The 16,804-nt window shown below is 35.8% G+C and overlaps 1 protein-coding gene across 2 annotated transcripts; it reads right to left on the bottom strand.

Annotated features, from left to right (window-relative positions):
* Positions 1 to 1,066: 1,066 nt before the first annotated feature.
* Positions 1,067 to 9,508, bottom strand: LOC141459477 (uncharacterized). 2 transcript variants are annotated; one of them, XM_074138597.1, is made up of 9 exons: positions 9,355 to 9,508; positions 7,557 to 7,673; positions 6,598 to 6,818; positions 5,894 to 6,160; positions 4,720 to 4,878; positions 3,705 to 3,851; positions 2,646 to 2,907; positions 1,776 to 1,978; positions 1,067 to 1,307 (listed from the first exon to the last, which is right to left on the bottom strand). In XM_074138597.1, exons 1-9 carry the CDS (start codon positions 9,407 to 9,409, stop codon positions 1,104 to 1,106), a joined length of 1,635 nt encoding a protein of 544 aa, XP_073994698.1. In that variant the 5' UTR covers positions 9,410 to 9,508; the 3' UTR covers positions 1,067 to 1,103. The 2 variants fall into 2 exon arrangements, with proteins under 2 accessions (XP_073994698.1, XP_073994699.1); XM_074138598.1 differs by having other exon boundaries at positions 7,566 to 7,673.
* Between the last annotated feature and the right edge of the window lie 7,296 nt (positions 9,509 to 16,804).

Genomic DNA, 16,804 nt, shown 5'->3' with positions numbered 1-16,804 from the left:
ACAGTTTTACTCGGACAGTCGATGAAGAGGGGAATCGATTGTTTGAAATACCGATTTTCGTCTCTTCATTATAAATTTCACAATTCTGATTCACAAGTTTCTTCTAACCGTTAATTTCCTTGAGCATTCAGTCACCCTTAACTCTCTTGAAATACTACTTTCAGTTATGAAGCCCCCACTCTTTCGAAAACTGAGATAAAAATGGTAAACCTTTATTTACTAAAAAGATACCTCCAACACTAATTTCGATGCCCTTATTCCCAGATTTGTTTAACTATTTTTTACATATCTATCTTGTTCCCTTGAACCCTTTCTGTTCAATTAATATTAGAATACAAACCATCGAAACACGTTAAACTAACATTTAAAAAAAAAATTACTGGGCTTCAAATTGTGACGATAATTACTTTATTAGATCAAGTCATTAAACTAGTTCTATATTTTAGGAGTGGTAAAATTCTGTCCTGTTCTATTACAGCGACAAGTTCAGGATCTCGGATCAAAATTGAAATTGCACAAAAATTTAGCGAAAAATTTAACGCCACGTGATTCATAAACACGGTACTGCCGGTAGATATTAGCTTGTTCCCCCTCCAATAATGTGTTCAAATTAACCGTATATGCAGCTATTTCTCGATTTTCACTGCAAGTTTTTTTACAATTAAGATTTCACTTTTACGCTGTAACAATTTATGCTGTTTAGTGTAATCAGCAATTGTCAGTAATTTTTCTGTACTGTGGTATCAATACTAAAGTAGAATATAAATCTGTGGATAAAACCACCCTGCCACCCATTAGAAAATAAATATTCTATGATAACTAGTAGCCGTTTAGTGCAGGAGAGAGTTTCAAGGATCTATCAACTGAGCAGAGAAGTAGTACTTATGACGAATAAAGAACTTGAACTGAAGCGTGACCTGAGTAAAATTTCCAACTAAATGCATAGTTTTCTATTTAAAAAGTCGTGATGTCCAATTAAATGGCATTCTGAAAAATCAATATTTTTTGTGTAATGGGGTATAGGTGTGTCTACAGTGAGGTATTGCAGGGCAATAAACTATTACTATTACTGTTATCATTATTTTATTTATGTACACTTGTAGTTAGAGACCTAAATTATCCAGCTCAGGCAGGGTCTTCTCCAGGATCTGGTGTGGCTCGATTTTATTGAGCAGCTGCTGTATCTTGTACTTGAGCGGCTCCTCAATTGTGTCTACCAGAATGTGCCTTATTAAGTCGGGCAGAGAATTAACCATCACCTCTACGATTATGTCAAACCTTCCGGCGCCCTCCATATTTAGTTTGATCTGTAACAGAAGAGTCACTAAGGAACATACATACAAAGAGCTTACTAAAGAACAGGTGGCCGACATAGCTAGAACATTAAAGGTCATGTTGGAGTTGGCCTAGAACTCTAGTTGGGCCTGAGAACGCCACATTCTTCCAATCGAATCTTGAGGTTATGTACTTAACTGCGCTAAGAAGATTGCAAGCGGAATCACCACGATTGGTGGAATGCTAATTCCAGCGGTAGTCAGGAGGGAGTCAAGATAACCTGTGCCTCCCAAGTCAGTTATGGATTTTATCCGTAACATTCAACCATTCACCCACCCAATAACCTCCCTTTTTCTGGGAACCTAGTTCTATTAATGATAGAGAAACAAACACATTGGCTAAAATCCACAGCATTGAAGTTGTGTGCTATAAATAGTGATTTAATTATCAACAGCTATTAGCAACACAAAGCTAGTATTTGCCAGTTAAATAGCACCTACCTTTCCAACATTGATGTCCAAGTTGTCCAACTTAGGCTTCGTGTTGACGTCTATGGATTGGTTTACGAATGCCCGGATCTGTATATGCTCTATAGTGAAGTTGGTGAAACCACCTCTCCTGAAGTTTTTGCCAATGCCAATCCCCCACTTGCAGCGCCCTTCAAGGTCTAACGCAGCCACGTGGATCCCAATCTGTATCATACCTGTTCGCAAAACACAGTAAGTTATCATATTTATGTGAACATTGGTGATGGGGGATTCTTAGATTGACTGCAAGTGTTTACATTACCTGAATTTTTCTAGATTCTGATCTCTTTCTAGGAGTTGATCAGCTAATTCAAAGTAATAAGTACTCTTTTCCGAGAACCCACTAAAATGCCTTTATCAGAACCTTTCAAATAAAAGTGTTCATCAAATTTATGTAGGGTGCATACAAGTTTTAAGTATATATTTCGAGCCGCTTTCGAGAAAATACCGAAAACATGCACTTTCGGTTTAAGAAATGTCGAACTTTCTATGACTTGTTCTGAGTCATGATGTTGGCCACCTCCAGAACAATTTCTATATCCAAGAAACGTTTTCCGGTTAAAACGGAGTTTCACAAATTACACGAAAAGTATAAATCTTGTCCAATGGTTGAAGAGCACATTTTATTTTATTTTATTATTTCTGCATAGGGAATACATTTTTTCCCTTGGAAGGTAGTTTACCTTGTTAACAAATTTATATTTAAAAAAATAATAATATGAAGAGAGAAAACCTTAACTTCTTGGCTAAAAGTGTAGTCCAACTATATTCGTCGAACTAACTTTTTCATATCTTAAGACCAAATGAAGGAGGGCACTCAGTTTCTGTACCAGAATCACTTACCCTCATCCATAGCCAAAACGACCTCTCCAACTCTCTGGAAGTTTGACAGTCCTTTCAGGACAAATTCTGTTATATTGACGGTGAACACACTTTGTTTGATGGAGAAGTCTTTGAGTCTGTACGGATCGTAGCCGTTCTCCAAAAGGTAGGCTCGGGCTTCCTGTTCCGCGGCGTCCAGGGGCGGCCGTGAGCCACTCACTGCCAGTCTGTTGCCAATCTTCTCCAACTTAGCGTTCAGGTCTTCACGTATCTGAGTGTTAATCTAAGCACAAAGCACATCATACATAAATTATTGCAGTGATAAAGACTATATTATCACCTATAGTGTTCTCTAGCAATCTGTCATTGCACCTGTCCAACTTTAAGGCTTGCATTCAAGTAGAAATCTGAACTGTGTTAAGGATGGGTTCAGCGTAGAAAAATACCAACAGTTCTCAGTTAAATTGGTTTTGAATCCATACGTCAAAAAATGCAGACTTTAAACTGTTGCCAGAGTTTAACTGCCTACTGACAGAGGACACTTCTTTACAATCTGTGCCATCCAGGTGACTGCTTACATTCTAAAGATCAAGCATAATACCCATCGCTTTCCTACAGTGCTCTAACTTCGATTTTTTTGAGTTCTGGGACGCTATTGAAAGTTTTTCTGCTTAGAAGCTGGCTCACGATTTAGTATTTCTCACAGGAGACATTGTAGACTCGTGAGAAGATTAAGAAACTGAGAACTTATTTTGGCTGACGTGTGTGCTATGGAGCGGACTAAATACAACTGCTCTTTCTGTCTCAATACACATCACGTTGAAGCTCTAAGATTCAATAGAGCACCAGATATCACACCTGAAAGCTTAGAAATTTCGTACCATTGCTCACTCCCTAGAGTGTATGATATCACACCCTAGTGCAGAATGAAGGCTCACTTTAGCAGTAGGAAGGCCCATTAGACCCCTTTAGGTTGCAATGTACTACAACTCTTTGAAAGAATGTACGGTTCCAATTGAAGTTAAATAAATATTTAGCGAGGATTCCGATTATTAAGACAACAAAAATTGAATCTCCTACCTGCGACAATACGCCTGGTTTAATTGCTTCAAAGAGTACGGGCGCTGCGGTTGCCAGAACTCCTTGCAGAAGGGAACCGACCATTCCTAGATTCTTGAAATCCACAATTGCATCCCTGAAAGTCATGTCCATCTCGGATTCTGTTGCCTGAAATAGAGCATTCATTCATTCATTCGATAAAAAAAAGGACGTGACAATTTATGGAATTGCTTACGTTGGTTATCCTATCTTGAAATTTGACTAGCGAACCTCAGCAAAACAGGATTGGAAGGTATGTATCAAGAAATTAAGGCATTAAACTCCTGTCTCCAGTCTTTCTGGCAATTGAGAAAGGGCGTTTCTTCGCAATTCAGTCTGATCCAAGTGATAGCACGTGACCTTAGGAACATCATGTGTAATTCCCACTACTCGAGTTTGTCTCTTGCTTTTAGCATGCGATTTGTTTGTTATGTTCTCAGTTTATCTATTAATTTTGATAGGTAGGTATACTTATTCTACGTGAATTTCCCAAAAAATTGTTTCTTACATGAATTCTTTTCGTTTTTAGATGTTCCGTTTGAAACTGTCAACGTGACTGAAGAAAGTTCAGTGAAAATAGCGATTAGTTAGTTCTAGAGCGCGAACGCTTTGTTCTATTTTTTTACCGCTTAATGTACTTCGGCTTAAGATGTTTGTCTACGAGAAGAGTGTAGCTCCAGGCAGTGTGCCTCACTGCAGACTACACTTTCCATCACCGGACAATGAGCTATAAGAGGCTTTTAAGAAGAAACAAATCTATAGTCCGGTTGCTGCATTTGAACCCGGGTTTTCCGCGTGCGAATCCAGTGCACTAACTATAGAGCAACTCCATGGCTTAAAAATTATTATTATTATTTTCTCCTTTGAACTAGCTGTTTTGCTGGATAATCAGTTAAAGTACGGGTAAGATCAAGCCCTACAAACTTCTCACCTTCTTCTTCCTGGGCTTAATAACTTACTCAAGTTATTCTTATTATTGTTAATATCCACTACTCACTTGAAGGATTCCATTTTCCGATTTTTGAAGTTCTGCAGCGCCGCTGGTTTCCACGTCCAGCAACGTCACATTGAATGGTCCGGACGCTCTGGTAAACCAAGACCTGATAGAATAATTGCCGATGATTGTCAGCTGCTTCATTACTACCAGCACATACACCTGTAAAATTTAAGATTTTTCATTTACCTAGAGCTAAACACTATATATGTACATGGAGTTCTAATCACTAAATTCCCCCAGCTATTTGTAAAAATGGAGTCAGCCAGTGATAACTTCTTAGTCTCTCTTTTGTTAACATGGGTTAGCCGTGAAAATGCAAGCTTATGTGAGTTCTCCAACTTACTTCACAATTTTTTTTTTTTTAACTAAAAACAGAAGAAACTAAAATGGAAGGATTCATAGCGCTGGACTAACCTGTTCGGTGTAACTAGGTTTTAAGCAATCATTAAATCGCCGCATGGACTTAAGTCCACTTTGTACGCTGTCTTATATTTTGATGTAAGTAAAGTAAAGTAAAGTAATCGCCAATTTTTTCAGGCGGGGCTTAACGTCCATCTACCAATTAGGTGTCGTGGACGGAGGCGACTAGCAAACATACTTTACTGTAAATTTCTTTTATTAACCATTAAATAAAATCCAAGGCCTAAAGACCGGGAATCGAACCCAGTACCACAATACATATTAGCTTCGCAGGTCTCGCCTCTAACCGCTCGGCTACCGTGGCGCCCTTATATTTTGATGTTATTATTTAATAACTCGGAACTTGAATAAATCTAGCACTTGCTCATTTCCAGTTTGGTGTTCAAAAAACCTTTGATCAGTAATTCACTTCATTTTACGGCAATGTGTTTGTTCTAGTTACCATTGTGCCAATTATGCGTAACAAGTTGTGGCTAAATCATTCATGCTGTGAGTCTGAGCCAATGTGTTTCTACGGTTGACAGGACTCTCGCCTTTGGCCAAATCACTGTAAACAAGCGAACAATTCATTCAGTGGATATTATCCACTGTTCTATCTACCGCTAATAGAGCTGCAGCCAGACTGTCTCACGTGTGCGGTGGGATTTGGAAATATATTTTTATCAGGTAAAATACTTGATGCTGTGAACCTACATAAATATTGAAAGCAATAAATAATTTGATGAAAATTCCATGTTTAAAGGAAATAAAGTACCTGCATTTTATTCAAGTCGGTGTTGACGTGAGCGATAGTAAAATTTGACAGCCCATACATCTTCATATCGGTAAAAGTGGTAGGAGAGCCTCCGAAGGACCGCCTCACGTTGGGCACGTCCATCGGGTCCGGTATGTCCGCGTGCGGCACAGTCACCTCGCCGTACTTCTGGTAGTGACTGATGATGGCCCGGATTTGCTCAGAGAGACGGTCCAGTCTAGGATTGGTCATGTTAACTTCTTCTGGCAAGGAAGTGCTGGTGCTCACCTTGAAGTAACAAAAGTAAACAATTTTTGTAAAAGGTATGTAAAAGAACTGTTCGTTTCATGCTTTCACTGTTCAGATGATTTCATGTTTTGTAAAAGGAAGCGGCTAGAGATATGCCTAGAGCGCCAAAAACTTTAAGACCGGGTCTAGATTTGGGTTTGTGTCAATTTATGAAAAGATCGGTGCAATATTTACTTTAAAAAACTAAGAGTGATTTTTGCTACTTTAAAAAACTGCTACATCGCCTCAGACGCTGTTTCTATTAACTAGTCCGGTTCTATCTACTACATAACTTGAGGCATCTTAAAAGCATTCATGGATTAAAAATTTGGACAATCATAGTTAACCAGAAATGCAACTTTAATAAAGTGGATTGTGAGTTTTTTATTTTCTATATTTTGGAAAATGGATCGTACTATTATCTTAAAATTGGTTACCTGTGATTCTGTTGCATCACCTACGCCCAGAATATTCGCCTCGACTACTTTTACCAAATCTTCAATGGTTTTATGGTAGAAAGGTTTTGATGATGTGGAGGTGGTGGCTAGTACTGGCGAAAAATTGGGAATACTAGTTGTCGAAAAATCAACATTTTCTTGGATTGTCAGGGTCACCTCTGTAGTTTCATCAGGAGACAAAGTTGTTTCGAAACTTTTCCCTAGAAATAAAAAATATTAAATAATTGCTTGGAAATAACATTTATCTCTTGACCCTCAAACGTACTCAGCACTTTTTTCAGGAAGTTCAACTACCAAATTAGGTGTTATGGACGGAATTTGATATGTTAACATACTTTTCTTGCACATGTCTTACATTAAAATTTAATTAAATCCACGGCAAGGACTAGGAATCGAAACCATACTGCAATACATCTTATATTGCGTTCCTTCTCTAAATCGTTTAACCACTAATATGGCACTTTGTATGACCACTAATTTGTTTTAACTAGCAGTTTCACGTAAGCTGCACTACTTACATCCAGTTAGCATACAGTACTATACCTGTTTTCGTTTAACCTGCAACGTATTCAGGGTTTCTATCAAGAAACCTGAATTATATTAAAAACAAAAACAAAAATGGCTTTCGAAAACAATGAAGGCGACTTATACACAAATCAGGGCTGATTCGAAAAACCGTGAGCGAAATAGTACGATGTTCCAAATATTCATGAATTTTTTAAAAATATGTCGTTCAGAGTATTGTTAAGTCACCCTCGCATTAAAATGATATTCCTAATTTGGGGCAAATTCCGAATTTCAGAAATTAGATTTTCGTTTCTTGGCTCAGCAACTAAGGACCATTGTATATCCTGGAAACCATATTTAACCTCAATAGCAGTTATGTAGCATATATAAAACCTCATTATAGCAGTAAAACAAAGATAACATTACATTACCTTCATTACCTTTAAGCTTCTCTTCATTACTCTGGTCAAAAATACTAACTTCGGTTATCGTTGACTCTGTGCTGTTCTCTTGCGAACTTACAACAGCAGTTGGGTCTTGACTGAATTCTAAAAAAAAAAAATATTGAAGGATTAATTTTTTTTACTTTTTTCTGACCACTGGCAAACATCACGACTACACTTTAGAGACATAGTAGTGTGTAAATTCTTATAAATATTTAGGTATTAACGTTGATCCATCATTTAATTACAAACTAAATAGTAAAGAAAAAGTAGTTAAAGCTAAATCTGCTGTTAATAGTGTTTGGCTTAAAGTAATAATGAATAAAAATATCACATTAAATAACAAAATTAAAGTTTTTAATAGTGCAATAAGAGCGGTATTATGTTATGGCGCACAGGTTTAGGGCTACTTAAATTTACAAGAAGTTGAGAAGCTGCAAAAATACTTTATAAAGATATTATTCTATCTGCCTCCAAACACACCCGATTATGTCCTATACCTGGAAACTTCCATCCCACCATTGTATGGCTATACTCTTAAAATGGACATAGACTATATCCGTAAAGTATTAAATCAACCCCCCAACTTACTGACTCATTTTTTAGCCAAAGTAATAATTGAAAAGAAAATATCCTGGTACAAGCACATTAAAGATTTAGGTAATCAGTTTCAAATAGAAATTAACAAGGAAATTCTCAAAACATTCCATCCTGAAAACCTAATAAATAATAAATAAACTTGAATTAAATAATAAAATGGAAATGCTAATTAGAGTTAATAAAAGTTTTTAAAAGAATTTAATAAATTATATTCAAAACTACACCCGCATCAGGCAGAATTTTATATCCACAATAATACAATAAATCTATATAGTAAATCTCTCATATTAAAAGCTAGAGGCGAACTGTTAGACTATCAACCTTGGAGTAAGAATAGGGTGTTTACGTGCTTCTTGTGCAATCTAAATGTCCCAGAAGATACTATTCACATTCTAGGAATTTGCCCAATTCTAAGGGAATTTAGAATGGCATATTTTGGTAAAACCAAATTAAATCAAGAGGAGGTGGTCTACTTATTAAGTGGTACTGACTGGACAACTCTAGCTAAATACCTAAATAAAGTTATAAAATAAAGGAAATCCCTGGTCCAACATAATAACAATTAAATTAATAGACAAAAGAGACTATAAAATTCGAAAATGTAATTTGTAGTGTCGAATATTAAATGTACTTTGTTTTATATTTCAAATTAAAATGTATGAATATATATTTCTGAAATAATTCAAATAATAAATACTGTAATTAGAGGCTAAACTCAAATTAGGCAACTAAAGCCTAATGTTTTTATATTTTTACAGTCCGTTCTAATATATACGTTTTCTATTGTTAAGTTTAAATTACATTAAAATATAATGTTTCTAATGTGAACTGGGGGCGGGTGTTGGTCTAGTGGTCAAGAGCGTGGCTTTGTAAGTTGGAGATACCCAGTATGACTACTTTTTATATGTTGGTAAAAAATTGTTTATTATCAGAAACTCAATCATCGCTCTTTAAAGCTTAACATTTTTTTTTTTTAAATAGTGAGCGAGTAAAAGTGCAACTTTAAACTGACTTCGGAGTGAGGCAAACTGAAAGCGAGTACGGGCACATTCTAGATACAGCGAATAGACGCACTCACCTATAGTTTGTCTTGTGATTCAAAGAAAGAAATAATATTTATACGAGTAGTTTATTGATTATTACGGGTTAGAGAAGCTTGCGTGCTAAAGAAAAATAATAAACATACCAGCTTCCACAGACGATAGAATTAAGAACAGAGTTAGAATGCTCACTAGAGACATAGTTTAGCGCGATGTACTGCAGCTCCAATTGTCAGATTACAGACGATATCGCTGTGACCCCTAATCTGGTGGATAGTACCGTATCTTAGTTATATTTATGACAAACATTCTATACACCAAAGGTGACGTAATCCGCATCAAACTACGTACTATTCTATGAATCTTGATAAATATTTTCGACTTGAAGCCACGCCTCACAAAAACACAGAAAAAAAAGGAGATTTCTAATGAAAAATGTTACAAATAAATGTGTTTGTTGATAATAGAAACAATCAGTATCCTACTTTTATGAAACTATCTTCCAGAAAATTTAAAAAATATGCATTAATCTAGTATTTTGTAAAGTCAAACTTTTGGTTTACCGATTTCATCAAATTTGTAGCAAGCATACTTTTTAACGTCTCTCAATAACTCTGAAATTCAATAAAGAATTCATTGAAATCTGAACAATATGAAGAGAAATATAACGGTTTGAAATTTGTACGAATTTGAAACCTGCCAAAATTTAACCTTCTATATCTCTTTAACTATTTCCACTAAAACATTGCAATTTATATCAGTTATAGTGCTATGTTTTCTCTACAATTCAATAAAGTATTCGTTGAAATCTGAACAATATGAAGAGAGATATAACGATTTGAAATTTGAAGGAATTTAAAAACCTCTAATATTTAACCATCTATATCTCAATACCTATTATAACTAGAACGTTGCGATTCATACCATTTAAACCGCTAAGTTTTCTCTACAATTCGGTAAAGAATTCATTGAAATCTTAACAATACTTAGAGAAATATAACGGTTTGAAAAATGAACGAATTTGAAATCATCAAAATGTCCAGGGTCGGATTTAGATGAAAAGAGGCCCTAGGCTACTCCACTTATGAGGCCCTTTCACCTTCTATTTTTAAGTTTATAAATTACATGAGAGATAATAAAATACATCACTACTGTGATACATCACTAAAACAGTGTTTTAGTGTTCACTGTTTTTAGAATAGTTTAATTTTAATTTTGCTAACAATTTGAATGTAGGACCCTCTTGATCTTGAGGCCCTAGGCTGAAGCCTTAGTTAGCCTATAGGAAAATCCGGCCCTGCATACGACCCTTCACACTTATGTCGGGGTGCCATTCCCGAAACGGACCCAGTTTGTGATAATAAAGAGGTCCGATTCATTTCCTACCTGATATTATTCAGGTGGTAAATTTGTATATTTTACTGACGTGACACGTTAAGTGTAATGGGTAGTCTGTATATTGCTTTAAAGAAGTATACTTAAGATCGGTATTCCTCTTATGATAAGGGTAATAGAATTACATATAGATTACGTTTTACAAAACACTTGAACTTTACTGAACACTTTTTGTTCAGTAACCAGAGGCCCTCAAGACATGAATATTCGGTGTAAGTTCAAATTCGAAATATGGAGATGCTGGCCGAGCTTGGCCTGGTGAGAAAGAATTGGAGGTGTGTTCAAAAAGTTGGGGGGTTGATGGAAAAACGAGGTTGACTGGGAAGGCACGTAGATCAATGAGATAGGAGCTCGAGCGACCGGTTTACTATAGAGCAGGTTATGCTGCCGCTGCCGGAATGACAATGAGGTGTTAGTGAACAGCTTCGTCTTCTTGAGACACCCTGACAACTAATCACACTACTGCAGCCAACAACGAATTAGCCAACAACTCTTTCGTGCTACCACGTGGTCCTAATCAACGCCCAACCACCTTAGATATAGTACATTACTGGAGTAAAGCAGAAGTCCCTTCGCTTCTTTCTTAAGCCCGTACTATGCACTGTTACAAAAAACTTTCTTATTAGCTATCTCTTTTAATCTCAGTTTATGTTCGTATCGAGCTTTTGGAAAGATCTATGCGATTTAGCATTGACAAGTTAAATATGGAAGTTTTGATTTAGGTAATTGCTTTATACACCACATACTTCGCTACCGAAATTAATGAGGTACGAAGGACAACGCTCTATTTCAAGTCATTTAAGAGAAGATAGATCGTGGAAAATTGGGGCGCCACGGTAGCCGAGCGGTTAGAGGGAGACCTGCGAAGCTAATATGTATTGTGGTACTGGGTTCGATTCCCGGTCTCTAGGCCTTGGATTTTATTTAATAGTTAATACAAGAAATTTACAGTATAATATGTTTGCTAGTCGCCTCCGTCCACGACACCTAATTGGTAGTTGGATGTTAAGCCCCGCCTGAAAAAATAGGCTATTACTTTACCTTTAGATCGTGGAAAATTAGCTGATCAGGGCTATCACCTGTCCTTAGATTCATCAATCTTTATTCAATCTAAACCGCCAACAACGGGTCAAACTTCTGATAAAAAATGAAATTATTTTTTTCGAATAACGAAAACAACGAATTAGATCACATCAACAAGTTTGTAAAAGTAACAGAAGCTGGATTGCTAAAGTATGAATGCTAATGTAGATCGCGATCGACAACTAGACGAAATGCACCATGCTAAAATTTGGTCCAATAGCGGTATACAACAAAAAGTAATTGGAAAAACAGCGATTTTAAAACTTGTAAGACGAAATATTGTATGCCAGAATGTATTTTTTAACAACTAGTCTTGTGTATATTTGAAAGATTTCACTTAGTTTGTTATTATTTAGTTTATAATACTAGGGAGCAAAAATGAGCATTACTGGAATTCCAAAATTGAAGAATTTTTATTAATTGGAAGGGCAATGTCGCAGTTTTTTTTAAAAAAAAAATCAGCTGCAACAGTTTTTACTGAATTTGGCGAGCTAACTGCTTGTAAAACTATAAATTACAATTTTGGGGGAAAATGTTATAGTACGCTTAACTCTTAACTTTAGTACTATATAGTACTTTTAACTTTTAAATTGGAATACCAATTTTATTCGTATTGGCGCTATATTCGGCAGCGTACATCCAAAATCACGTTTACTTATGAGTTATTATTATTATTGTTATTATTATTTTTATGATTTAAGGCGCGTCAACATCTAAGGTCATTGGCGCCCGGAGCTTTTTTCAGTGCACTGCCGGCCTCCGGACAGTGTTCTCTCGTTACAGACAACACTGTCCATCACCGGACAGTGAGCTGTAAGAAGCTCCTAGGAAGAGAAAATCTAAGGGTCAGCTGCTGGATTCGAACCCGGGACCTCCGCGTGGGAGTCCAGTATGCTAACCCCATAGCTAATCCCTTCCCTATATTATTGTTATTATTATTATTGTTATTATTATTATTGTTATTATTATTATTGTTATTATTATTATTGTTATTATTATTGTTATTATTATTATTGTTATTATTATTATTGTTATTATTATTATTGTTATTATTATTATTGTTATTATTATTATTGTTATTATTATTATTGTTATTATTATTATTGTTATTATTATTAAGCGCGAGGAACGTGCCCGGACGATGGATGATTGGCAGGAACGCTGGGATGCGGATGAGCGGGGACGCTGGACAGCGAGACTGATCCGAAATATCAAACCGTGGGTCGAGAGGCAACATGGGGAGGTAAACTATTACCTCACCCAGTTCCTGACGGGGCATGGGTACTTCCGAAAGTACCTCCATAGGATCGGAAAAGCAGAAGACCCTCAATGTACCCACTGCGAGGAATGTGTGGAGGAGGATGCCTACCATGTCTTTTTTGCCTGCAGTCGGTGGGGCGCGGAAAGAAGACGAGCGGCCGATGCAATAGGCGACTTTAGCCCAGATGACGTCACTCAAAGAATGCTCCGCGAGGAGAGAGGATGGGCAGCAGTGGCTGTGTTTGTTGAGGACGTCCTGAGAAAGAAGAAGTTCGTGGAGAGCACACACCCTCACCAGCAAGTGTCCCGTGCCACTTGAGAGGGAGAGAGAGTAGATGTGGCCTAAAGATGCGGAAGCCCGAAAGGGCGAATAGCGAAGGCCTTCCACGAAGTAATGTGGTAAACGGTTCCGTGGAAGGTTTAGCTAGGAGACGGGGAGGTTTTTAGTGGGTGTGAGTCCCACATCACCAGGACTGGCCCACCTGGTATCCATTAGATTTTACTCCCCGGGGGGGGGAAAAAAAAAAAAATTGTTATTATTATTATTGTTATTATTATTATTACATTACTACTACTACTACTACTACTATTATTATTATTACATTACTACTACTACTACTACTATTATTATTATTACATTACTACTACTACTACTACTATTATTATTATTACATTACTACTACTACTACTACTATTATTATTATTACATTACTACTACTACTACTACTATTATTATTATTACATTACTACTACTACTACTACTATTATTATTATTACATTACTACTACTACTACTACTATTATTATTATTACATTACTACTACTACTACTACTACTATTATTATTATTACATTACTACTACTACTACTACTATTATTATTATTACATTACTACTACTACTACTACTATTATTATTATTACATTACTACTACTACTACTACTATTATTATTATTACATTACTACTACTACTACTACTATTATTATTATTATTATCTTATTATTTTTTATGAAAAGTGTGTAAAAAAACAAAAACCAATGGTGTAAGTATTGGTTATTTCTGGATTACATGATTAAAAATATTCTTTATACAGTATTGGATAAAATATATTATATACATATATTATTATTAATATAATTTTTATTATTATAGGATTTTTTGTTTACCCAGTTTTATTTCCTAAGATTAAAGTACTAAATAAAATTGACAGTGTTAACCTTTAGAACTGACAATTTTTCAGTCTCATTAATAAAATTAAGATTTGTTATTGTTTGATGGTTGGCTATTCCTTTATTTTTGTGAATAGAAGTTAGTGGAAATGTATAGCATTTTGTTTTTGCATTTAACATATATGTTATGCATGGAGTTAGGAATCCATAATTTTTGAATGAACTTATACGGGTTACGTGAAAAAAAAAAAAAAAACAGTTCGCTGAGTTTGTAATTTATCTGAGGCAAGCCTTGCACTTATTTAAGCACAACTGAGCGTCCATTAAAATTCACGTATTAAATTTGTCAATTAAATGATAATTATTCTAGGATTACTCCATGTTTGCAGTCAATCACTAATATCAGCCAAGAGCAACAACGTTACTACTATTTCCGATCTACCATGTTTATATGTTATACTTATATTTTCAGTTTGAAGAAGGTTAGTCCAATTAGAATTGAATGATAATGGATAGCGATGCCAGAGGTTTGTTGTTGAGAATGGAGGCCGATATTACACGGCTACAGACTGTGTAGACGGTTCACAGAGTTCAGTAATTGGTTGAGTTGTGGATCGCCTCAAATCCGATTAGCAGTCAGCCCAGATAATCCCATATCAAGATATTACAGCCTGTAATAGTTACTACAGTAAATTAATAGTAATTTACTATTCATAGGCTGCTGGTACTTTGCTCTTACTGGTGCTAGAGCTAGGAGTATTATCAGAAATTCTGTTTAGTTTCCTTCTAGCACCACCAAGGGGTTCGGTAACAAAAGGACTACGTTCCTTGGGCATCATATTTCCCGTATAGTTCGGTGAAATGATGTCGGCATTGAGACTTTTTTGAATCTAAATTGTAAAGAAAGGAAGATAAGTCTGTATCATCCAGCCCTGCTCTAATATATGTATTTGTATTTCACAAATTAGGAATAATTATTAGGAAAGCAATAGAGCATTGCTTTTTGCGTGGTTAGAGCATTGGACTTCCAAGCAGACACTCCGGGCTTTCGTGTCCAGCCTTTCTTTAGAGTATTGTTCTACCTAAGATCATCTTTCAGCTCAGTAGTAGAAGTATTTGTTTGTAACGGGAAAACGCTGTCCGGTGGCCAATAATACAACTAAAAAATCTCCACACGCTAAAGACCTAAGATGCGCCTTAAATTGAATAATAATATACTACAGCTTGAGGGAAAAGATTGGCTCTGCGGTTAGCGTATTGGATTCCCACGCGGAGATCTCGGGTTCGAATCCAGCTGCTGACCCTTAGATTTTCTCTCTTCCTAGGAGCTTCTTACAGCTCACTGTCCGGTGATGGAAAGTGTTGTCTGTAACGGGCGCCAATAACCTCATATATTGAAGCCCTTTAAATAATTAAAAAAAAAAAATATATGTACAGTAAGGAAGATCATGATAGCTTCTTTATGATTGGTGTATTGGATCGTTCATTTAAATTACAAATTAATTAAAAATGATCTAATAATTTAAAATGTCTCAATAGAGACTCAATTCGTTAGCAACTTTGACAATATTTAGTATCTTTACTCACAGACCTTAAAGAAAATTTCAGAAAACTGATTGTATTAAAGTATAAAATTAATGTAATGCGTTCTTTTGTTTTCGATGCATTATTTATTTTATGAGGTGAAATTTCATTTCTCACGAAATTTATTTTGTACAGTGCAATAGAAATGTTTTAGGCAGATAATGCTTGATGATTTCCATGTAGAAAGTAGAAATAGAAATAGAAATAGAAAAGAAATTTATTATTCTGGGACAATTGTCCCCTAAGAATAAATTCAGGTATAAATAGAGGCCTTAATAGTTTGGCCTGTGATTATAGAGAAATTAAATAAATAAATAAATATTTACAAAAGTGAAAATATAATAAGTGAAAATGAAAGTAAAAATAAAATAATAAAACAGCAGAAATTAAGGAAATAAATTAAAACAATTAGAATTTCGGAGGAAGCTGAATAGAAAGGAGATAACTGAATAGACGGGATTTAAAGATGGATAGGGTAGGAGCATGGCGGACAGATGAAGGCAAGGAGTTCCATAGAGAGGTAGCACGTATGAGGAAGGACTTGTCAAAGGATGAGGTACGGTGAGAGGGAATATAAAGATCAGATGAGCGAGATCTAGTGTTACGGGAATGGATGGAGGATTTAAACTTAAGGAGTTGAAAAATATAGGAAGGCCTTTGAGATTGGATGACTTGAAAAAGGAAAGAAGCCAAAAAATATTGGCGGCGATAGACAGGAAAAAGCCACTTCAACTCATCGTAGCAGTGCGAAATGCGAGAGTCTCTGGAAATGCTGAAAATAAATCTTATGAAGCAGTTCATGAGGCGCTTAAGCTTAGCTTCAATATCACCAGATAGACCGCCATACACTAAACAACCATAGTCGAAATGGGGGAATATAAGAGAGGAAACTAGGAGTTGCCGGGTCTTAATTGGAAAAAGGTGACGGGAACTATTAAACTGCTTAAGGATATGGATGGAATGACGAGAGATTTGGGAAACATGGTTTTTCCAGGATAGGTTTTGATCGAAAGTGATACCAAGGTTTTTCACAGAGGAACAATATTTTATTGGGGTATTGTAAAGGAAAAGATTAGGAAGAGGAGCCAATGATTTAAGGAGTGGGTT

The sequence above is a fragment of the Rhodnius prolixus genome, unplaced genomic scaffold, assembly GCF_049639745.1.
Source record: "Rhodnius prolixus isolate KJV_2025 unplaced genomic scaffold, Rpr scaffold_11, whole genome shotgun sequence".
NCBI classification, from domain to species: domain Eukaryota; kingdom Metazoa; phylum Arthropoda; class Insecta; order Hemiptera; family Reduviidae; genus Rhodnius; species Rhodnius prolixus.
The sequence above is the reverse complement of the archived record's forward strand: the minus strand, read 5'-3'. Positions and strand labels throughout refer to the sequence as shown.

What these genes read in the sequence shown, in the direction of transcription:
- LOC141459477 (XM_074138597.1), bottom strand. Translation starts at nt 9,409, where the DNA reads ATGTCTCTAGTGAGCATTCTAACTCTGTTCTTAATTCTATCGTCTGTG. An exon ending in TCTATCGTCTGTGGAAGCTG is followed by an intron (nt 7,674 to 9,354) that starts GTATGTTTATTA and finishes TTTTTTTTTTAG; the next exon opens with AATTCAGTCAAGACCCAACT. An exon ending in GAAGCTTAAAGGTAATGAAG is followed by an intron (nt 6,819 to 7,556) that starts GTAATGTAATGT and finishes TTTTATTTCTAG; the next exon opens with GGAAAAGTTTCGAAACAACT.